General features: G+C 44.5%; 1 protein-coding gene across 1 annotated transcript in view; it reads left to right on the forward strand.

Moving 5' to 3' along the window:
- The window catches only part of ngfrb (nerve growth factor receptor b), a 39,095-nt gene extending 15,078 nt beyond the window's left edge, over positions 1 to 24,017 (forward strand). Inside the window, exons 3-7 of the mRNA XM_080541658.1 lie at positions 1,017 to 1,162; positions 1,441 to 1,657; positions 16,324 to 16,636; positions 18,042 to 18,208; positions 23,026 to 24,017. Coding sequence (XP_080397784.1) covers positions 1,017 to 1,162; positions 1,441 to 1,657; positions 16,324 to 16,636; positions 18,042 to 18,208; positions 23,026 to 23,372 — 1,190 coding nt within the window. The 3' untranslated portion in view covers positions 23,373 to 24,017. The remainder of the gene's footprint in view (positions 1 to 1,016; positions 1,163 to 1,440; positions 1,658 to 16,323; positions 16,637 to 18,041; positions 18,209 to 23,025) is intronic.
- The last annotated feature ends 187 nt before the right edge of the window (positions 24,018 to 24,204 follow it).

Genomic DNA, 24,204 nt, shown 5'->3' on the forward strand with positions numbered 1-24,204 from the left:
AGGAAACCAATTCAAGCTGATCACAACAAGCTGAAAAGCTCATTGTTTGCATAATCAATTAATTGTTTATTCGATCTTTTAGGGCATAATGCGCGAGAGGGAGGGTTGTCATATTATGTCATACATGTCATGTGAAACAATAAACTAAATTCCATCGCTGCAGATGATAAAACACTGATGGTTGTGCGGCTCCGCAGTTCCTCTCCTGGAAACGTGTTAGTTACTTCGGCCATGACACAGGCAGGGTGCTTAACTACCTGACTGACCTCCTTCTCCCCCACCGCCCTACCCGTACCGTCCGATCCTCATCCACTGTTCCCCTCACTGTCCCATCCTCCAAACTCAAAGGCTTGGGAGACCGTTCCTTTTCACAAGCTGCCTCACCCCGCCTCTGGAGACTCACCCTCACTCTCCACTTTTAAATCCCACCTCAAAACCTACCTGTTCTCCCATGCATACAACCTCCCCTACCCCTAACCATCTCCCCTAACCCTGCCACCCCCTCCCCCCCTGGACATGCATACAACCTCCCCTACCCCTAACCATCTCCCCTAACCCCCCCCCCCCCCCCTGGACATGCATACAACCTCCCCCACCCCTAACCATCTCCCCTAACCCTGCCACCCCCCTCCCCCCCCTGGACATGCATACAACCTCCCCTACCCCTAACCATCTCCCCTAACCCTGCCACCCCCCCCCCCCTGGACATGCATACAACCTCCCTACCCCTAACCATCTCCCCTAACCCTGCCACCCCCCTCCCCCCTGGGACATTGCTGTGTAAATTGTTCCCTGTTCGTTAACTCTGTGTTCTATGTGCTCATGTTATCGTGAGCATTATAGAGGCTTCATTCAATAATCAAGGCTTTTTAAACTCGATGGTTTTTACCTTTACACATGAGAAAGTGCCTTGAAATATCGGGGGAAGTTGTTACACCTCCACAAGAAATCGCACAGTGCTCCTCCTCCATTCCACCAAGGCTTGTAAAGTCTATTAACCTTTCCTCTTCCTCCAGGTGAAACGTTCTCGGAGAGTTTCAGCCACACAGAGACGTGTCAGCCGTGCACCCGCTGCACCCACGACCTGCTGCGCATGCGCACGCCCTGCACCGACTCCAACGACGCCACCTGCGCCTGCAACTACGGCTACTACCTGAACCAGGTACATAAGGTTCGAGATACAGGAAAAAGTTAGGATATTTATAGCATAGCATAGAGTACAGCACAGTGTTTTATTGTATAGTATAGTAGTATAGTATAGTAGATAGTGTACATAGCCTTTATTTATGTAAACCAGCTCTTTTCCCTTTTTTGTTTTACCCTTGGCTCTCTTGTTTTTAGTCTTTTTTCCAAGCACCAGGGGAGCCCCCCCGACACAATTTCGTGGTACCTGTACTGTATTAATGACAATAAAGACCATTCATTCATTCATTCATTCAGCTGACCGGCCAGTGTGAGAGGTGCACCAGGTGCATGGAGGGCCAGGGCATGCTGTACACCTGCGACCACGACCACGACACGGTGTGCGAGGAGTGCTCCGGGGAGACCTACTCGGACCAGGAGAGCTCCATGGAGCCCTGCATGTTCTGCACCCTCTGCGATGAGGAGGAGGTGACGCTACAGGACTGCAGCCCCGTCAGAGACACCGTGTGCGAAGGTCAGAGGTCGCTCCGGCTCTAAGGGCCAATCACAGGGCTCCCACGGGTCCTTGAAAACTCTTTTTATTTTTTTAAGGTTATTTCTTTCTGATAGGGCTTTCACACCGGCAAAGAACCATGCCGGTTCGTGTTCGCGTTCGGAAACCTCCGAACGTTGGCGCTGTCTGGCGAACGATACACTGGTATGAACACGGGCTCGTTCGCCAGACAGCGCCAACGTTCGGAGGTTTCCGAACGCGAACCGGCACGGTTCTTTGCCGTAGTGAAAGCCCTATGAGTGGGGCAGTCCCTCCCAATCATATTTTTCACACACAGGGTTCCCACGGGTGCTTGAAATCCTTGAAAGTTTGTGAATTTGCGGAAAAAAAATCAAGGTCTTAAAAGTTTTTGAAAATAGACATGAGTCATTGAAAGTGCTTGAATCTCTCTCTCTCTCTCTCTCTCTCTCTCTCTCTCTCTCTCTCTCTCCCCAAAAAATATTCAAAATGTTTTACTTAGCTCGTCAACTAGTAAATAGGTCTCTTTACACATATTATTTCACAATATATTGTTTTGCTGTGCTGTGGTAGAGAAGACAAGAGACCATAAAAAAGAAAAAAAATCAAGGTCCCATGGGTCATTGAAAGTGCTTGAATTCCCCTCTCTCTCTCATATTAAAAAATGTTTAGCTCGTCAACTAGTAAATAAGTCTTTGTATTGCTTAACTTTACACATATTTCACAGTATATTGTTTAGCTGTGCTGTGGTCGGACAAGAGACCATCTAGGTTTCACACATTCAAGCCTCTCTTTTTAATTGTTGTCTGTGAGCGGATAGTTCCTATTATATACATTCTCATCTAGATCTGTCTCAAACTATGCCGTGTTGGGTCCTTGAATTTGAGGGATTGAGTCTTGAAAGTCCTTGAAAGGTGCTTGAATGTGATGTTCCAGAAGGTGTGGGAACCCTGCACTCATAAGGTGTGTTTGATATGTAGTATATAGAGCTCACATAACCTTAAGTGAGAGACTGAGACAGAGACCAACAGCGAGAAGGAAGGCTGAACTGTATATATATATGAATGAATGAATGAATGAATGAATGAATGGAGTAGGATGAAGCCTAAGCTCATCATGTCCTACCCCCATGTTTTAGTTCAGACAGGGCCATGGCATGGCTACTTGATCAATGTTTAGATAGACACTGTTGCAATTATTCAAGTTTGCAATCGACCATTTGCACGGAAGAAAGTCTGAAGAAATCAGACAAGCGCAGAGTTTATCATGTGTACCACATGTACAAAAGAAGAGATTTGGTGAGGCTGCATTCTCATTTTATGCTCCAGATTATGGAATGCACTGCTAGTTTACATTAGGGATGCAACCTCAGCACATATGTTCAAGTCAAGACTAAAAAAAAACATCTTTTTAGTATTGCCTTTAAATTACTAAACAATTAAATTATGATTATATAATGATTGGAGCACCTTGAGCTGCAACGTTTGCAGGAAAAGCGCTATACAAATAAAAAGTTATTATTATTATCATGAACTTCCTGTGACCAGCGGCAGTGTGAGGCGTCCATCTTCCTGGTGACTCACCTCAGGGTGACAGAGTCTTACAACCCCAAAACATAACCCGCTCCTTTGTTCCAGAACATACCGCCATACCAGCCATTCCTCTCAGCCTCACTGTGGACATTGTTGGCCCAGGGACGTAAATGCCACTCCATCCTCCTCGCAATGTCCACACAGAGACTCATCCCCTAAGAGACTGCCCTCTCTTTGTCTCTCGGGGGCATATAGAAGGTCATCGTCGCCAGTGACTCTGAAGTACTTCTAGATCATTCTCACCCTGTGGACATTACAGTCGCCAAAACTGTAAATTCTTCACCATCCTCGTCACGACGGATTCCTACGCCTCTCTCCGATTAAATCGATGCTTTTGTGAGATAGTGATAAAGAGAGGTCTATTGAACGGCCGTGTCATAGTCGAGGCTTTCGGCCTTTTCGGGGGGGGCAGTTGGATGGATGTTGTTATCTGGTTGGCGCTGACAGATGGGGTCCAGGGCTAAAAAGGGTCTTTTGTTTCCCTCCCATGATCCCCTCTGGTGCGTCAGGGCCTGTGGCTCGGCCCCAGAGGCGGCGGGGGTCATCTGAGGGACCCTTCAGTAGATGAGTTAAGCAGACAAGAGACCCTGAAGTCAGACACGTCTTCTTGTAACGTCGGTCGTCCCTCTCAGACAGAGCGAGGTCTGTTCCCCTGTGGCTTTCACATGACGTGTCTGTAGGCTTCTCCACTGCACCTTCTCCAGTTAACTAACTACCGCTTTCATCAACCAGGTCCCTAGGGTCCGTCACAGAGTGGATAGCTTGTGACTTTCTAGGATTTTTTCTTTTTTTTTACTTTCTATGAGGCACACACATACAACACATTATAACGCATTATGATGTCTATATAATATGTTATGTCTATCTACAAGACTCTTTTCACCCGACTGAAAATGACTGATAGTATCACAGGATCATTATGAAATGATATCAGACTTTAGAATGCAGACATACATTATAACAAGTCTTATAATGAACACATAATAATTGTTCTTGCTCTAAGTAAAGTGTGACCCAATTTCACCCCTCTTTGAAACTGTCCGATATTTATAAGTTATCGAGTTAGACGTCAACATCTAACAATGAATTCCTATGAGCCCTCCTGCTTACCAAACTATAACCTCAAACACCCTTAACATAAAGATGTTGGACACAAACACGTCATCCATGCTGTATTATCCCCGATTGGCCAATACCACAAAATAACCTGTTATTAAAGGTTATTAGGGTACCACAAAAGGGGGTATGATTCAAAGCCTGAATCCGCAAAATGTCTAATACAATATTCTTAAAGATCGCATCTTAATCTATCGTACATTTCCAGCCATAATAGTTAACAGACCTCTGTACTCATTTGTAATTTGTACTTTCGTACTCATCATTATATGTTATCATTTACTGTAACCTAATCATGCGCTCTTTATCGCTCATCTAATCTTTTTAGCAGTGCATGATCTATCAGTGCTCAGTGGGCTGCCAGATGTCTTTATCCATTAGGGCTGCTGAGTGAGTCAATGCAGAGAGGCCCAGGGGCTGGACACATACAGGCCTTACACTCAGCAGTATGCCAAGACTGAGAGGGAAGGAGGAGAGAGAGAGAGAGACAGAGAGAGAGAGACAGAGAGAGAGAGAGAGAGAGAGCGAGAGAGAGAGAGACAGAGAGACAGAGAGAGAGAGACAGAGAGAGAGAGAGACAGAGACAGAGACAGAGACAGAGAGAGAGACAGAGAGAGAGAGAGAGAATCAGAGAGAGACAGAGAGACACAGAGAGAGAGAGAGAGAGAGACAGAGAGAGAGAGAGAGAGAGAGAGAGGGGGGGGGGACTGCTGCTTGAGATATGAACAAGTCGTAACTCGATATGCGAGAGAGAATAAAATGGAGGCATCAGAGAAGCTTTCTGGGGATGCTGGAGGGAAATAATGTTCTGTTGACTCTTGTTGTCTACATGTTGTTTTCTTGTGTTGTCGACCTTTTCTACGCATTGCTAACACTGAACGATCGGTATTGCTTTCTGTGTGTAGTCGTACAAAGCCATACGTCGATCTGGCATTCTGTCAGGGGTTGTGTTTACTTTAGTTCTGCCAATATCTGCGGTGAAAATCGAATTCCCACTTCACCGCCAGAGAGATTAGCGTTGTTTTTGCCAGATCATGTCAGATGTTAATATAGAACAGACTCATGGACCTCTGAGCTGACTCAACTAGCAGGAGGGTCTGCGAAGTGGAGATACCTATCTCCTATCTAGAGAAAGTGCAACATGACTTCCTCAGGGCAGAAGGTCAGAGGTCAGGGAAGGGCAGGAGGAGTGAAGGAGTCCGGTGGCTGGAAGCAGTACTCAAGTTGTAAAACTAAATCAGGGGGGATGGTGGATTTTATCATACGGGGACAATTGTGCTGATGACAGAGCAGAGGGTGGGAGACTGAGAGAGAGAGTAACGGTGTAACCTTTTGATTATTATTAAAGCATAAAGATAATTATTACACTCCTAAAACAACATGCATGTTATGGGTGTTAGGTGTCAGATACTCCTGTCATCGCTCTTGACCAAGGCTCCTCAGAATCGGAGTCGGTCCCCGGGCTACCATGGCAACACTGCTCTTACATAGTTAGGGTCAAATGCGGGAGGACAATTAGTGCAGAATTATTTTTTAATTCCACGTTCATAATATAATAATGACATAAGGGATGGAAAGGGGGGATGGCAGTTTTAGAAGGGGGATGATTCTGACGCCATCCCCCCTCAACTCGAGTGACGGCTGTAAGGCTGGAACTTAACTCCCTTAGGGACTTGGACAGAACAACAGGGTCCTAAAAATCCCTCCTATAAGTAGGTGTCTGTGTGTGTGTGTGTGTGCGTGTGTGTGTGTGTGTGTGTCTGTGTGTGTGTGTGTGTGTGTGTGTGTGCGTGTGTGTGTGTCTGTCTGTGTGTGTGTGTGTGTGTGTGTGCGTGTGTGTCTGTGTGTGTGTGTGTGTGTGTCTGTCTGTGTGTGTGTCTGTGTGTGTGCGTGTGTGTGTCTGTCTGTCTGTGTGCCTGTGTGTGTGTGTGTGTCTGTCTGTCTGTCTGTCTGTGTGTGTGTGCGTGTGTGTCTGTGTGCGTGTGTGTGTCTGTGTGCGTGTGTGTCTGTCTGTGTGTGTGCGTGTGTGTGTGTGTGTGTGTGGGGGGGGGGTGTGTGTGTGTGTCTGTCTGTCTGTGTGTGCGTGTGCATGCCTAGTGTGTGCTCTTGCGTGCATGCTCTGGTTTATGCTCTTGTGGGTGTGCATGTGTGTGCATACTGTATATGCATGTTCGGGGTTTGTGTGTTTGTTTATTTATGCAGCAACATGGACAATGAAAGTTTTGTGGACAGTAAGCAGCGGTCCTTCAGCTGAACAGCAACAACAACTCTCACGGCTGGGCTTTGGCACAGAGAGGCGTGAGGCCCAAGGCTAATGTTGAACAGGAGCACGCTCTCAGCCAACCTCCCTCTCTCCCCAACCTCCCTCTCTCCCCAACCTCCCTCCCTACTCAGCATTCTACCAGGGACACGTACCACATGGTTTGTGTTGCCCTCTCACCCACGGTGAGGGCTCTCTGGACATGCAGGTAGAGAGTGGGTAAGTGGGGGGGGCAGCTAGTGCATTTAAGGTTAGAGAGTAGGTAGGTGGGGGGGGGGTAGGGTTAGAGAGTGGGTTAGTAGCAGGGGCAAGGAGGGGGTTGAGCTGTTTCTGTTTCCTTCCTGTTTCATTGACCTTAACAACTGACTGACAGACAGACTGACAGACAGACAGACGGCCCTTAAGAAATCAGAAACAAGTTTGATCCGCTAATGAGAACCACATACAGACCACTTAGGGTCAGAGGAGAGGCAGGGCTGAGAGGAGAGGAGAGGAGGAGAGGAGAGGAGAGGAGGAGAGGAGGAGAGGAGGAGAGGAAGAGAGGAGGAGAGGCAGGGCTGAGAGGAGAGGAGAGGAGGAGAGGAGGAGAGGAGAGGAGGAGAGGAGGAGAGGAGGAGAGGAGGAGAGGAGAGGAGGAGAGGCAGGGCTGAGAGGAGAGGAGGAGAGGAGAGGAGAGGAGAGGAGGAGAGGCAGGGCTGAGAGGAGAGGAGGAGAGGAGGAGAGGAGAGGAGGAGAGGAGAGGAGGAGAGGCAGGGCTGAGAGGAGAGGAGGAGAGGAGAGGAGGAGAGGAGGAGAGGAGAGGAGGAGAGGAGGAGAGGAGGAGAGGAGAGGAGAGGAGGAGAGGCAGGGCTGAGAGAGGAGAGAGAGTCAATGTGCAGAGAGAGAAAAGTAAAGTGTGCAGTGTGTTTGCTGCATCCATGCGTACGCAGTGCCAGCAGTGAATGTTAGGGTGACAAAAATAGAGGAAAAAATAGATTTCCAGTGTTGTAAAATAAAAAAATCATCATATCAATAGCTGTGGCAACACAGGGTGTCATTGTTTGGCCTGTGCATGGGACGCTCTGTCCTCCAACACCCTGACTATGGACGTACAGCTCAGTCCATCAGCTCCACTGACTAAGGGCCATCTTTGACCTCCTCTCTTTAAACCCATTCTCTCTCTCTTTAAACCCATTCTCTCTCTCTGTTTCAACACAGTGTCAGCCTTGTGTTGACGAGTGCAGTTTGAAGTCTGATATCCTTTAGAGGCTAATAATTGTCCGCTTGTGGCGATGCCTGCGCTGGCAGGGTGGAGCACCGAGGACCGTTTGTTTGGAATTTGGCCCTCGACATTCCGGCAGGAATTCTGGGAGATACGTACTTCAGTCTGTATGCGGTGCCGGTCAAGGGGGCGACCACAACACTTGGTGCTGGTCCTGTGTGTGTGTGTGTGTGTGTGTGTGTGTGTGTTGGTCCGCGTGCCGTCGATTCATAGCGGATTTTTTTCTGGTTGGGAGAGAGCCGTGGTTTTGTCCTTTTCTGAGTGGTTATTGATGTGCTGTTCTGGGTACTCCCCCCCGCCTCTCCTCCCCCCCACCTCCGCCTCTCCACTTCTTCACTGTTTCTTGTCCTAGAAAGGGAGTTATTGTAATATCTCCACAACTTCTATACGTTTCTCTACTACTTATCGCATATATATATATATATATCAATACTACTTATCACTACTACTTATCGCATATATGTTTATATGTTACGGTACATGTGGGAATACGGTACATGTGGGAAAACTAGGGGTTGGGTTAGGTGCTACGTCGACTTGGTACATGCTGGCATGTCTAACCCTAACCCTAGCACCTAACCCTAGTTTTCCCACCATAACACATATATTGTTACATTGTACCATAACATATATATATATATATATATATATATATATATATATCTTTACTACTTATCGCATTTGCTATTTACATTATCTCCAATTACATGGTGTCTGTGTAGCAGTCTGGGTATGTTCCTGCTTCTCTACTACAGTTGAATCACCTCAGGGGTTCAGTCCTGTTGTCTTTACTCTGCTTTCTACTCTGTCTCCAATGTTGACTCAGATCACTTTAGGAAAGAGGGAAGAGGGAAGAGGGGAGAGGGAAGAGGGGAGAGGGGAGAGGGAAGAGGGGAGAGGGAAGAGGGGAGAGGGGTTGGGGTTGAACATAAGAGTAAGAGAGGCGTTGGGAGGGACATGATGGAGAGAGGGAGAAAGAGTGTGAGAGAGAAGAGAGGGAGCAGATGCTGAGAAGAGGGACTGGTCGATAGAAGCGATGGAGTTACCCCTCCTCTCCTCCTCTCCTCCTCTCCTCCTCCTCTCTCAGGTTTCCCTGGGTGACCTCTATCAGGGCGATCACATTCTGCCGCAGAGCAGACACACGCACACGCGCATGCACACACACACACACACACACACACACACACACACACACACACATATATATATATACACACACACACACACACATACACACACACATATATATACACACACACACACACACATGCACACGCACACGCACACATACACGCGCACGCACGCACACGGTGCACAGAGTAATGAGGTAGGTCTAAAGGCAGAGATTGAGAGCAAGAACATACAGATAAAAGAGAGAAGAGAAAATGTGTTTTACGGCTAAATTATACCACAGTTATACCACAGTTATACCACACCAGTTATACAGTTATACCACACGCTAACTACCACAGTTATACAACACGGTGACTTCTCCACACTGTGAGCAGCAGGTTAACAACTCCCTGTGATCAACGACACATGTAGCTAAACGTTACTTGCGTGGATGAACAGAAATGTAGTTTTTTTCATATCCCGTATAAATTCACGAATAATCTCAATCCTCCTAAAATGATGCAAGAAAACCTCAAAGTCACCTGCCACATATTGAACGTTTCAGCGTTGCATTTTACGATTGTATTCAAAAAGAAAAAACTGTGTTGACGCAATTGTTGATGGCAGACTTTGTTACTTTGTTTACATAAAGGTGCTGTGAGAACCAATGTTGCAATCTCATCCACTTGCTCCGGGTCAGGATTCGGATTTTCATGTGAGAACATGACCTGAATGATTGGGAAACAATTATAATGATTGGCTAGTGACATCAGTACAGAGAGTCTGCAGCTGAACTGGCACCTTGTCAAATCAGAGATCAACAGCAGTCAGATGCTTAAGAACGAACCAGAGATGTTGTATGTTAGATATAACACTGACACAGTGACACAGTAACAAGTAACATCTGGACTTCCTCAAACTTGAAAGCCAGCAGCAATTGTCCCTAAACAGTGAACAGAGAGGTAGACATACTCTTATGCTACTTGCGCTCCTCTCACAGGGGTGGCAGGTAGCTGTGAGGTTAGGAGGGAGGCAGGGCAGCCTTGAGGTCAGAGAGACTTTCTGGTAACAGGAAGCGGGGGGGTTACCCTGCCATGTTTATTCAGAGGATGACTTGCACTGGATTATTTTACATTTATTAACACTAGAACAGCCGTGCCCTTTGACCCCTGTGAGTAAAGAAACATGTTCTATCTTTGGACTCGGAATTTCAGGTCCCTCCTTTCATGACTTGTCCTAGATATGTGCGTTCTACCACCCAGTGTCCTTACATTTTCTAAATCACATCAGGATAAGCTAGTATGAAGCTATTTAGCAATTTTTCTGTGTAGGAGGCAGGCTAATTTACAAGCGGCCAACTAGTGGTCGTTGTGTGTAAATAGCAGCTTGAGCATTGTAAAGAGTTGAGGCGGCTCTTTTAGTAGGTAAAAAAGGCTGGCTGTCAGAACAAATAACTCCAAATCATGTGTCATGATAATCAACATCTGCCATTGAATCGATAAGTCTAATATTTGACGTAGCCTATTTGGAAACATTCAGATACATGATGCAATTATTTTGGCTGGATAGAACAAATCCGATCTTCGTGGACACGAGGTTAAATTAGGTTTGATGTGAAACACATCTGCTGTACTTTGTCTTCAGCGGCACTTGAGCAGATCTGTTATCTTTCCCTTGCTCCCTCTGTGATCCCTAGACATTTTACATTTACACTTTTTTGGCATTAGCAGACATTTAGCAGACATTTAGCAGACATTTAGCAGACGCCTTTATCCAAAGCGACTTCCAACAAATACATCTGTCTCAAGCTCTATTCGCACGGGACTAGTATTACTAGTATAACAAAACAGTGTAAGTAAGTAAGTAAGTAAAGCTTTATTTACATAGCACCTTTCGTACATGAAATGCGCTAGTGTCTAGTTATGTTCAGATTAGGGAGATCATTCTTGTGAAACCATCAATTCTAGAACAGTAGGCGTAGTGGCACACCGACAACAAACTTATTTCACAGATTTGATTTTGGCTGTCTGAGGAAAGACTTGACAGAAGAGAAGACGTGATATCAGGTGACGTCTTGTTGTATTCCACTCAGCAGTGTTGCTGTGTCTATGTTGGCAGGGCACACAGCTGACAGGCACAGAAAGGAAGCAAAAAAATAAATAAAAACCCACACATGAAAGAGTAGAGGAGAATGAATAGTATACTCCACAAGCCTCTCTCACACAAGAAGTGACTTTGGACAATGTGTTGATGTTGTCCATCGTACAATATTTGCTGTAGGCCTATGTGTGTGTGAGTATTTCGAAATGTATCAATGATTAATGTATCAATTCTGAGAAAATGTAATGAATGAGAACCCCAGAACCCGTGCTGTGGCTGTGAGCAGAACGATCTAGAACAGGAGGTTGAAGGTCACTGCCTCTCTGCTAGTGTGACAGGCCGCCGGCTGTGTGTGTGTACTCACAGTACAGTAGATTAAGGATACTTCAAAGGGAGGATAGGGTAGAACATGAAAGAGACAGAGGAGACAGAGAGGGGTATTCAGGAAAGTGGGTGAATAGAGGAGAAAGGGAAGGAAGAGAGAGAGAGAATGGAGTGGGAGAGAAAAAACTAGAGGAAGAAGAGACTGAGCTGAAATGATAGTATGATGAAGGCAAGCCTGACAACACCACAGAGGTGGCAGAGAGGGAGAGATAGAGGGAGAGTAACAGGGGGAAAGAGAGAGAGAGAAATAATGGAGAAGGGGGAAACAGTAAGTAAGAGAGATGTAATATGCTGATAGAGGAAGAAAAGAGGGGGGGGACGTTCGTGCCTGACAAAGGCGATCTCTGTCGCTGTGGGTGTCTGATATCCTTTCTAGCAGGGCGGGGCGGGGGGTGGAATAGGAGAGGACCATGGTGGGGGAGGGGGAATCTGTCCTGTCTTATCTGTCGGACAAGTTCTAATAGACCTATCGCTAAGCCACGCCCCAAAATAGAAATTGTCCAATCAGATCACAGCAAAAGTCACTACAGGCAGAAAACTCGGACAAACCACTCGCTAATATCTGATGGTGAAAAGCTTCTAGACGAAATATTCTTGTCATCTTTAAAAAAAAAACATGTCTATTACTTGCTGTGGTAAATCAGAAATGTGCCAACTCCCGCCATTGTAAGTCATTGAATGTCATTCAGTCACGGTCGGTCAGTCAGTCACTGTCAGTTGTTATTGTTTGTCCGAGTTTTCAAAGGGGGCATGGCTTAGCGATAGGGGGCGTGGCTTAGCGATAGGTCTATTGACGCAACTCACTGATGATTCCTCTGACCTCTCTGAAGTAAAATATTATATAAAATATTTCTATGTTAATATGTTTACTGCTGATGTATACTGTATGTATGTTACGGTACATGTGGGAAAACTAGGGTTAGGGTTAGATGCTAGGGTGCTAGGGTTAGGGTCAGGGTAAGGGTTAGACCAGATGATGCCAGCATGTACCAAGTCAACGTTTTATGCTCCCATGTCCCCGAAAATGCCAAACTAAACCGTTTTCCCACATGTAGCGTAACATATATATATATATTTTGTCAGCTCTAGGCTGGACTATGGTAACACACTGGTTGTACAAAATATCTGGTTGTACAAATTACACATGGATAAAACCGGCAACTAGACCAAAACTTGGCCGCAAGACTCACAAACCAGACTTGAACCAGATCGGTTTGACCATGTGACACAGTCTGATCATGTGGTCCTCATGTCGGGGATCTGATTAATGATCGGACTTGTGAATCAATGACACATCGCTAGTCGACTAACACAGCTTGTTTTGTGAGCCTGCTAACAATGTAAAGTAGTGTTCTAGTTAACTAGGTAACAATGTAAAGTAGTGTTCTAGTTAACTAGGTAACAATGTAAAGTAGTGTTCTAGTTAACTAGGTAACAATCTAAAGTAGTGTTCTAGTTAACTAGGTAACAATGTAAAGTAGTTTTGTAGTTAACTAGGTAACAATGTAAAGTAGTGTTCTAGTTAACTAGGTAACAATGTAAAGTAGTGTTGTAGTTAACTAGGTAACAATGTAAAGTAGTGTTCTAGTTAACTAGGTAACAATGTAAAGTAGTGTTCTAGTTAACTAGGTAGCAGTGGGGATTACTCACCCAATCCAAAAGAAAAGTCAGAACATTTTGATTGGTTGTCGACATGAGGACCAAAAGACTAGAACGTGTCACACATACTGTAACTCTTTCTAGTTCAGTACTACAAAGGACATCTTTTAAACCTAGAAACTCTTCACTGTCTAAAAAGGCCCCTCCTTTTTAGAAGATGTGATGAAAGTTGTTCGTTCATGTGTCATTTACTAGATGTGATCTCGGCAAATCCCAATGTATGCATCCCTATATTGTACCTACAAATAACCAAATATCTTGAAACCTGAGATCTTATACATTTGAGCTTTTCAAAAAATGCCGGTCGAGAGAGGACGCTGTCGTTGCTTGCTCGCCGCTTCTCCGCCCGAAATCTAGGTGTAATTGACTCTAAGCGTTGCTAAGGACTCAATGGGCCGGTTTCAGAGACAAGGCTTAAGCCTAGTCCTGGACTAAATCACACTTTCAATGTAAAATCTCCATTGAAGATGTTTTTTAGTCTAGGATTAGCCTTAAGCCTTGTCTGTGAAACCGGCCCTAAGGGTTGCTAAGGACTCTAAGCTAGATATACTTGCAGTATACAGAGCAGATTGTCCTACAAAGACACTTAGATTTTGATTTAGTAATCAAAAAATGTATTAGACCCCTATACTTTCTATTATCTATTTATTTGTTTCTTTTTATTATTACTACTCAATCTTTTCAGTTTGTAAAGTGTCTTTCGGTGTCTAGAAAAGCGCTATACAATGTCTAATGTATTATTATTATTATTATTATTATTATTACTATTTAGAAATATAACGCAAGGTTCCATCAATTAGAATCGTATGATGATACAGCAATAGACATTGTCACACACACACACTGATGTGATGTACACTTTCAATCGACACATTTTCTCCTGACGATTCCCAACCACCTTCAACAAGACTCTATAGGTAGCCTACCATTAAATGTTCCACTAATGTTAGAGTAGCTAGCCTCTCTGGAGGTATTTAGAGATTGGACGATTTCCTGTTGACGATGTGAGTAACTGTAAGTACATGACAGATGAGGATAGGTTTCCACATCCGCGCGGGGAGGCTAGTATGTCAGAGGGCAGAGAGGCTAGTATGTCAGAGGGCAGAGAGAGAGAGAGAGAGAGAGAGAGAGAGAGAGAGAGAGACAGAGAGAGAGAGAGAGAGAGGGAGAGAGAGACAGAGAGAGAGAGAGAGAGAGGGAGAGAGAGAGAGATACAGAGAGAGAGAGAGAGAGAGAGAGAGAGAGAGAGAGAGATACAGAGAGAGAGAGAGAGAGAGAGAGAGAGAGAGAGAGAGAGAGAGAGAGAGAGAGAGAGAGAGAGAGAGAGAGAGAGAGAGAGAGAGAGAGAGAGAGAGAGAGAGAGAGGAGTGGATGGACGCTGGGCTCTTACTGTGCTAATGACTCCCTGGTGGTTGTTGGAAATGACCAAGTGATGCGGGATGGAGAGAGTGAGTATGTGGTGTGTGTGTGTGTGTGTGTGTGTGTGTGTGTGTGTGTGCGTGTATGTGTGGGGGGGAGGGGGGGTGTGCGGTTATGGAGGCCCATCCTCTTCTGGGTTTTCGAGCTACTCCATAAAATGCAGTCGATGAGTGATGGATACAGTGAGAGAGAGGAGGAAAGTGGGGAGAGTGAGGGGGGTAAGGAGGGAGGTTAGCCGGAGGGGGGCCAGTCTGTCATGCCGAGGGGGCTAGTGTAGCCATATTGAAGCCTTGTAGGCTCACACCCTAGGGGCCTGCCCACCTCTCAGACCACCCAAGACCGTCCCCTGGGCTGTTTCTATATCTGCCTCCAGACAGACCAGACTAGCATACGGTGGCCTGGATACCAACCCAACTCAAACCTTCGGGCAGAAACCTTCTAGTTTTGTTCGATGCGTCAAGGCAAAGACATGAACAGATTGTCTGTTTCTACCTAATGTCCCATAACAGATCAACTGATCGACCGTTTTTGAATTCAACATTCTATGGCAGTTATTCATATGACATTCAGACCAGACATTGAAACTACACAGCTAAAGACATTGTAATACTTCAATCCATCAAACATGTTATGCGCAATAAAGGGGAATACCACAGTATTGTAAGTAAGTAAGTATAGAACACGCTAATGAGAGATTAATCAGTTAGCGTGTTCTATACTGTCATTCTCCTTTATTGTGCATGCATGCACACGCATTACATCAGGAAATGAAATGCATGTTCAATTGGATTTAAATCTGGAACCTTTCAGTTTTTGAAAAACATTGCTAATTGCTAAAGTATGTTTTGGGTCAACAGTATGGGACGACTTAGCAATTTGTTCTGATCTGGATACTTGAGTCAAGATTGGGGAAAACATCAAGCAACCCAGTCAAAGCATCCATCAGCAGTAATATATGTTCCTCTGTAGTTGGCTGGTGGTGTATTCTGTGGATGGTAGACTCTTACACATTCACCCCCACCCCCTGGAGGGTGTTTCTGATCTGTGGGACAGTTGTTTGGGGTCACTAAGTGTCGACCACGTAACCGCAGGGTTCCCGGTTTGATTCCGGCCGCGGACATGTCCTGCATGTCATCCCTCCTCTCTCTCTCTCTCTCTCTCTCACCCATCCTTCCTGTCAAAACTCTACTATCACAATACAAAGAAAAATATGGAAAAAATAACTTAAAAAAGAAAAAAAAAGTGTTGTCATTTCTAAATGGCGAAACCAATATGTACCAAAATACAGTACTCAAATAAAAGGTGAGAGTCTCTCAACTTTAAATCCAAATCCAAATGTTTAGATTATAGAGCCCAAAAAAGACAAAATGCTTCACTGTCCCATTACTTTTTTGTCCTATTATTTATTTTTCAAAAGCCAAAAAGACAGGAAATTGATTGACCATCAGAGCACCCCCTCTCTCTAGCCTAAATCTTTCAGAATTGATGCCACATTTCACATGATTTCATGAATTAGGTATATCGTATGTATTTACACACAATCTCTTAAAGACGGTTCAACGTGTCTTTCAGAAAATTGGTCTAGTCCCTGTCACCACTTGAATGGACGTGCCAAATTGTTTTAAGAAATATTCAGTAAAGTATCAGAAATTATGAGAGGGAAAACTGCCGTTTTCATGCTGCCACGTTGTCTCACATCTTCCAGCTTCACAAATAAATGTTCCATATTTCCTCCTCTTCTCTCTCTGCTGTTCATCTCCTGCAGGAACCCGACACTTCCCCTACGCCTCCCCCTCCCCCTCCCCGGGATCATCCCTGCCCTCCTTCACCGACGACGATGTCTTCCCAGAAGCCCCCATGGAGAGCGCCTCCACCACCACCACTACCACCACTGCCACTACCACCACCGCCAACTCCACCTCCACCTCCACCACCCCCACCGCCTCCACCACCACCCCCTCCCCCCCCGACTCCCCAAAGCTGATCTATCAGGGGCTGAACGAGAACCTCATCCCCATCTACTGCTCCATCCTGGCCACGGTGGTGGTGGGCCTGGTGGCCTTCATCATCTTTAAGAGGTGAGGAAGAGGAAGATGAGAGCGTGGTGTTTAAATAGAGATGTTAGACTCTTAGTCACTTAGGGGCTGGAATTAGAATGGGAAATATGATGACTTATGAAAGGAGATGGTTGTGTAGAAGTTAAACTGACCTCAGTACACAGTAATAAGGACATTGCGTTAGCTCACGTCGTTAGAAAGTGGTTAATAATTGTGATGAAGCTGTGAGAAACTGAGGTGAGGTTTTCAACACGACATTCATATGAGTAAAAAAAAGTTTGGCCTTTTCATATTTCATGGGGTCATCTGCCACTTTCCCTGGCTATTGGCTTAAGTCGTCCATGTGGAAACATCGTCTATGTAGTAGATAGTTAATAATAAATAATAATAATTCATTAGATGGTTAGGGGTGGGAGAGGTTGTATGCGTGGGAGAACAGGTACGTTTTGAGGTGTGATTTAAAAGTGGAGAGTGAGGGTGAGTCTCTGAGTGGCTGAGGGAGAGAGTTCCAGAGGCGGGGAGCAGCTCGTGAGAAGGCACGGTCTCCCAAGCCTTTGAGTTTTGAGGGTGGGACAGTGAGGGGAACAATGGATGAGGATGGGAGGGTAAGGGTAGGGGGCGGTGGGGGAGAAGAAGGTCAGTCAGGTAAGGGGGGGCCAGGCTATGGAGGGCTTTGTATGTGAGGATGAGTACTTTGAATTGGATACGTTCTTTGTACCGCATTGTTCGGCCTTTTAAACTGCCACACATACATCCCTCTGATACCTGTTGATAACACTGCAACGCTAGCGTAGACTTGACACACGTTCACCCCGAAGGGTTTAAATACAATACAGATAAGAGCACAGTTGAATGAACTTGAACCACAGTTCACTCAGTGTTGAGCTAGCGCTCCGGCTGCATCACAGGGAGCAGAAGGGAGGCTATCAAATATTCAGCTAGCGGCTAGCCCCTGAACGCTGTGACATCGACCCACTTCTGCACAATGAAAAACAGATTCTTGGAAATTCGGTCCAGTTCTGTTGAAGTATGGATTAATCATGAAGCTTTTCCGAATCAACTGCCAAAGGGCTCCAAAGACTTAACAGTTTTGGTTTGCTCTACACATGATCTCGCTGAGGGATTCAAACCATCGAGGATTAGACATGCACAGGTTTTACACACGGTAGCTGTTTTGGTACCGGTGCGAGAGATAGATGTGCCATCGCAACAGGAATTACTAGCTATGTTTAAAATGACAGACAATGAATATTCCTGTCCTTTCCGTAACCGTAGTGATGGTTCTCAGGTGGACCTAGCTTCAGAACACGAAAAAAAATAAACGTTACTTGTCCCACATTAGTGTTTGTTGCCATGGTGCTATATAGTGTATATCATTTAATCATCCATTCATTAAATTTACTGAAGACGACCTTTGACCCCCCAGGTGGAACAGCTGTAAGCAGAACAAGCAGGGGGCCCAGAACTGCACGGCCAGCCAGAACCAGACCCCGTCCCCGGAGGGCGAGAAGCTGCACAGCGACAGCGGAATCTCAGTGGACAGCCAGAGTCTGCAGGAGCAGCAAGGGGGGGGGCTGACCCAGGCACAGACAGGTACACACACACACACACACACACACACACACACACAGGCACACACACACACACACACACATACACACACACACACACACACACACACACAGGCACAGACAGGTACACACACACACACACACACACACACACAGGCACAGACAGGTACACACACACACACACACGCACACACACACACACACACAGGCACAGACAGGTACACACACACACACAGGCACAGACAGGTACACACACACACACACACACACACACACACACACACATACACACACACACACACACACACACACACACACATATATATATATATATATATATATATACTACTGTTATATACTACTGTTTCTACTGACCTGAGACCCTCTACTGTATACTACTGTTTCTACTGACCTGAGACCCTCTATACGACTGTTTCCACCACAACAACAACAACTCTGACAGCTGAAGAGCTCTTACCTGGAAGCCTCGTGTTCTCCTGCCAGTTCGTCCTGACAAACCAGTTTCCAGAATGTTCTGTAACAGTTTCCGAGCACATTTCCTTAACTGGCAGCTAATAATGATTATGATGATGTGGTCGTTAGAGGCTTATGACAGGAACAATAAAACTGATGAGCACTGTGGCTAACTATGTACTAACTATATATATATATATACGCACACACACACCTACACCGACACAGACACAGACGACACATACACATACACATACAAACACACATACACACATACACACACATACACACACACGAATAGTGGCGTATCCAACATACAACGTGTATGTGTTAGAAAAAGCACATCTGGGTTAATTATTATATTATCGCCAGATATATACAGTGTATATATATATATTATTATTATATATTATTAGCACTCCTTAGAGGTGTATGATGGCTGCTTGCATGGGACGTTAGTTAGGGGCATGATCCCAATCAACAAAACAAACACCACCACAACGTTACGTTTTGACGGACAGTCGGCTTGTTCTAGAAGCCTCACATTAAGCCTTGAGGGGACGAGGGAGGAACTCCCCCTGGGGAGGGCGTCTGCCGGCCTCGTCAAGTCTACTTTAAACACTGACCTGAGACCCTCTATACTACTGTTTCTACTGACCTGAGACCCTCTATACTACTGTTTCTACTGACCTGAGACCCTCTATACTACTGTTTCTACTGACCTGAGACCCTCTATACTACTGTTTCTACTGACCTGAGACCCTCTATACGACTGTTTCCACCACAACAACAACAACTCTGACAGCTGAAGAGCTCTTACCTGGAAGCCTCATGTCATCCTGGCAGTTCGTCCTGACAAACCAGTTTCCAGAATGTTCTGTAACAGTTTCCGAGCACATTTCCTTAACTGGCAGCTAATAATGATTATGATGATGTGGTCGTTAGAGGCTTATGACAGGAACAATAAAACTGATGAGCACTGTGGCTAACTATGTACGGGTACATTTCCAGTCAGGAAAAGAGCACTCATTAGTCTAATTGATAGTGTCTGTGTGAGGTTCTGTGTGGGGGTTACCTCTGTGGCCTCTGTCTAATCAAATTTTAAAGATTGCAATGATCATAACCTCAATTACATTGATTGATTGATTGATTGAGATGTTTATTTCAAATATGTGCAAAACAGCAACAATAATGAATATAATGGAAAACAAAAAAAAACGAAACTAATAGAATTAAAAAGCATCAAGCAAAAGAAATGATTGCACAGTTAACTTAGTTTCACCTATCTGAAAAGCAGTGAGAAGAAGTACAAACGTTATTTAATAAATAACTACACTACACTACACTACGTAAATTAATAAATGCACTACACTATTCAACGACATGAAAACAACAAATACCGGGGTGCTTAGGTGGCGTAGTGGGTTAAGCGTCGACCACGTAACCGCAGGGTTAGGGTTGGGATCAATTCCGTCCGTGGACACATCCTGCTTGTCATCCCTCCTCTCTCTCTCACCCATCCTTCCTGTCATAATCTATACTGTCTCTGTCAATAAAAAGAACAATACGAGTGGGACTGCCCCAAACGGAAAAAATAAATACTGTATGTGTTTTAGGATGGATGTAAAGATGATGTCAGTGTGTAACCTGTCTCTCCTTCCTGTCAGTGTGTAACCTGTCTCTCTCTCCTTCATTTAGAGACAGATATTTAGAGACAAACATTTAGAGACAGACATTTAGAGACAGACATTTAGAGACAGACATTTAGAGACAAACATTTAGAGACAGACATTTAGAGACAGACATTTAGAGACAGACATTTAGAGACAGACATTTAGAGACAGTCATTTAGAGACAGACATTTAGAGACAGACATTTAGAGACAGACATTTAGAGACAGACATTTAGAGACAGACATTTAGAGACAGACATTTAGAGACAGACATTTAGAGACAGGCATTTAGAGACAGACATTTAGAGACAGACATTTAGAGACAGACATTTAGAGACAGTCATTTAGAGACAGACATTTAGAGACAGACATTTAGAGACAGACATTTAGAGACAGACATTTAGAGACAGACATTTAGAGACAGGCATTTAGAGACAGGCATTGAGAGACAGACATTTAGAGACAAACATTTAGAGACAGACATTTAGAGACAGACATTTAGAGACAGACATTTAGAGACAGACATTTAGAGACAGACATTTAGAGACAGACATTTAGAGACAGTCATTTAGAGACAGGCATTTAGAGACAGACATTTAGAGACAGACATTTAGAGACAGACATTTAGAGACAGACATTTAGAGACAGGCATTTAGAGACAGACATTTAGAGACAGACATTTAGAGACAGACATTTAGAGACAGACATTTAGAGACAGGCATTTAGAGACAGACATTTAGAGACAGACATTTAGAGACAGACATTTAGAGACAAACATTTAGAGACAGACATTTAGAGACAGTCATTTAGAGACAGACATTTAGAGACAGGCATTTAGAGACAGACATTTAGAGACAGACATTTAGAGACAGGCATTTAGAGACAGGCATTTAGAGACAGACATTTAGAGACAGGCATTTAGAGACAGACATTTAGAGACAGACATTTAGAGACAGACATTTAGAGACAGACATTTAGAGACAGACATTTAGAGACAGACATTTAGAGACAGGCATTTAGAGACAGACATTTAGAGACAGACATTTAGAGACAGACATTTAGAGACAGACATTTAGAGACAGTCATTTAGAGACAGGCATTTAGAGACAGACATTTAGAGACAGACATTTAGAGACAGACATTTAGAGACAGACATTTAGAGACAGACATTTAGAGACAGGCATTTAGAGACAGACATTTAGAGACAGACATTTAGAGACAGACATTTAGAGACAGGCATTTAGAGACAGACATTTAGAGACAGACATTTAGAGACAGACATTTAGAGACAGACATTTAGAGACAGGCATTTAGAGACAGACATTTAGAGACAGACATTTAGAGACAGGCATTTAGAGACAGACATTTAGAGACAGACATTTAGAGACAGACATTTAGAGACAGACATTTAGAGACAGGCATTTAGAGACAGACATTTAGAGACAGACATTTAGAGACAGACATTTAGAGACAGACATTTAGAGACAGGCATTTAGAGACAGACATTTAGAGACAGGCATTTAGAGACAGACATTTAGAGACAGACATTTAGAGACAGACATTTAGAGACATCATTTAGAGACAGACATTTAGAGACAGACATTTGGAGACAGACATTTAGAGACAGACATTTAGAGACAGACATTTAGAGACAGACATTTAGAGACAGGCATTTAGAGACAGACATTTAGAGACAGACATTTAGAGACAGACATTTAGAGACAGACATTTAGAGACAGGCATTTAGAGACAGACATTTAGAGACAGGCATTTAGAGACAGACATTTAGAGACAGACATTTAGAGACAGACATTTAGAGACAGTCATTTAGAGACAGACATTTAGAGACAGTCATTTAGAGACAGGCATTTAGAGACAAACATTTAGAGACAGGCATTTAGAGACAGACATTTAGAGACAGACATTTAGAGACAGACATTTAGAGACAGACATTTAGAGACAGACATTTAGAGACAGACATTTAGAGACAGACATTTAGAGACAGACATTTAGAGACAGGCATTTAGAGACAGACATTTAGAGACAGACATTTAGAGACAGTCATTTAGAGACAGACATTTAGAGACAGACATTTAGAGACAGACATTTAGAGACAGACATTTAGAGACAGACATTTAGAGACAGGCATTTAGAGACAGACATTTAGAGACAGGCATTTAGAGACAGACATTTAGAGACAGACATTTAGAGACAGACATTTAGAGACAGACATTTAGAGACAGACATTTAGAGACAGACATTTAGAGACAGGCATTTAGAGACAGACATTTAGAGACAGACATTTAGAGACAGACATTTAGAGACAGACATTTAGAGACAGACATTTAGAGACAGACATTTAGAGACAGACATTTAGAGACAGACATTTAGAGACAGGCATTTAGAGACAGACATTTAGAGACAGACATTTAGAGACAGACATTTAGAGACAGACATTTAGAGACAGACATTTAGAGACAGACATTCGTACTATAACAAATCAGGAACATATCAGTAGCCTAGTTCACGGCAGTAGTGCGTTTTAAGCCTTGAAGTCTTTTTTGAGTCTTGAAAGTCTCTAGATCGGGGGAGGTCTTGATGTTAAGTGGGAGGTCCTCAATGACATGAAAACAACAAATACTGTTATGTGTTTTAGGATGGATGTCATGTAACATGTTTCTCCTTCCCCTCAGTGGTGACGGTGGACGAGGAGCCTGTCTGTCTGCTGCTTCCTCTTCACACGCGGGAGGAGGTTGAGAAGCTGCTGTCGCGGGGCGGCGGGGGGGAGGAGGAGGGGCCCGGCTACACGCAGGACAGTGATTGGTGCAGCCTGGCGGGGCTGCTGGGATACGAGCAGGAGCGCATCGCCACCTTCCGGCGGGACGAGCACCCCGTCCGCGCGCTGCTCTCCGATTGGGCGAGCCGGGACTGCGCCAGCGTGGACACGCTCTGCACGGCGCTGCGGCAGATGAACCGCGACGACATCGCCCGGAGCCTGACCCTCGACCCCGCCGGGACCGCCGCCACATCTGCCGTGTGACAGGACAGCCGCTCGTTGACCCACAACAACAACAACGCCACAATGCTAAGACCGTCTCGCTGCAAAAAATCATTAGCCAAACCTTTCTCCCTAAACTCCCAAAAGCCAACGACATGATACATCCACGACGTGTGACAATCTTAACAAACTATGCAATTTATGAATGAAAACATCTGATCAAAGATGGTGATTACAGAAAAACAACACAACAACATAATCTGAGCGATTACACCGATAGCAAACTGTCGGATCCCTAAACGAAGGGCAAACAATTTGACGATTCCCACAGGCTGGTGGTAAATTCGCTGGTATCAGTCCACCATCCAACCAACACCTAACTTAAACTCTACATCTCTGTAGCCATGACATGTTTCAACCCTCTTCTCAGACCAACTCTACGCATCGAGCTACACAAACTCATAATGCCATAATCTTAGTCACCGTCGTTGCACTGATCTCCTCAGAGCGTCCAGATTGTACTTCTGTATTCTTTGTGTTACGCTCTCGACTGAATTCATCCTTTTCACATCTTCTGTCCGACAGTATCCAAGGTGTTCTCTCAGTACTGGTTTGTGCTGCTTTTGAGGAACTGTATTTGCATTTGTATTAATTTATTTTTTTTGCATTGTGTGCTCTTATTATTAACACTCGAGACTCTACTCTTTCTTTAAGTCCCTGTTCCATACAAACTGATTCGACCTTGAATTCGGGTCCCATTTTCACAAGTTCTGGTCTGTTTACAGCATACAGTGAACCCAACAGTTTCCTGGGTTACCCTCTGTTATATCATTCATGTTCATGTTATTATATATATATATACACACACAGGGTT

The sequence above is a fragment of the Nansenia antarctica genome, assembly GCF_963989245.1.
Source record: "Nansenia antarctica genome assembly, chromosome: 11".
Classification (NCBI taxonomy): Eukaryota; Metazoa; Chordata; class Actinopteri; order Argentiniformes; family Microstomatidae; genus Nansenia; species Nansenia antarctica.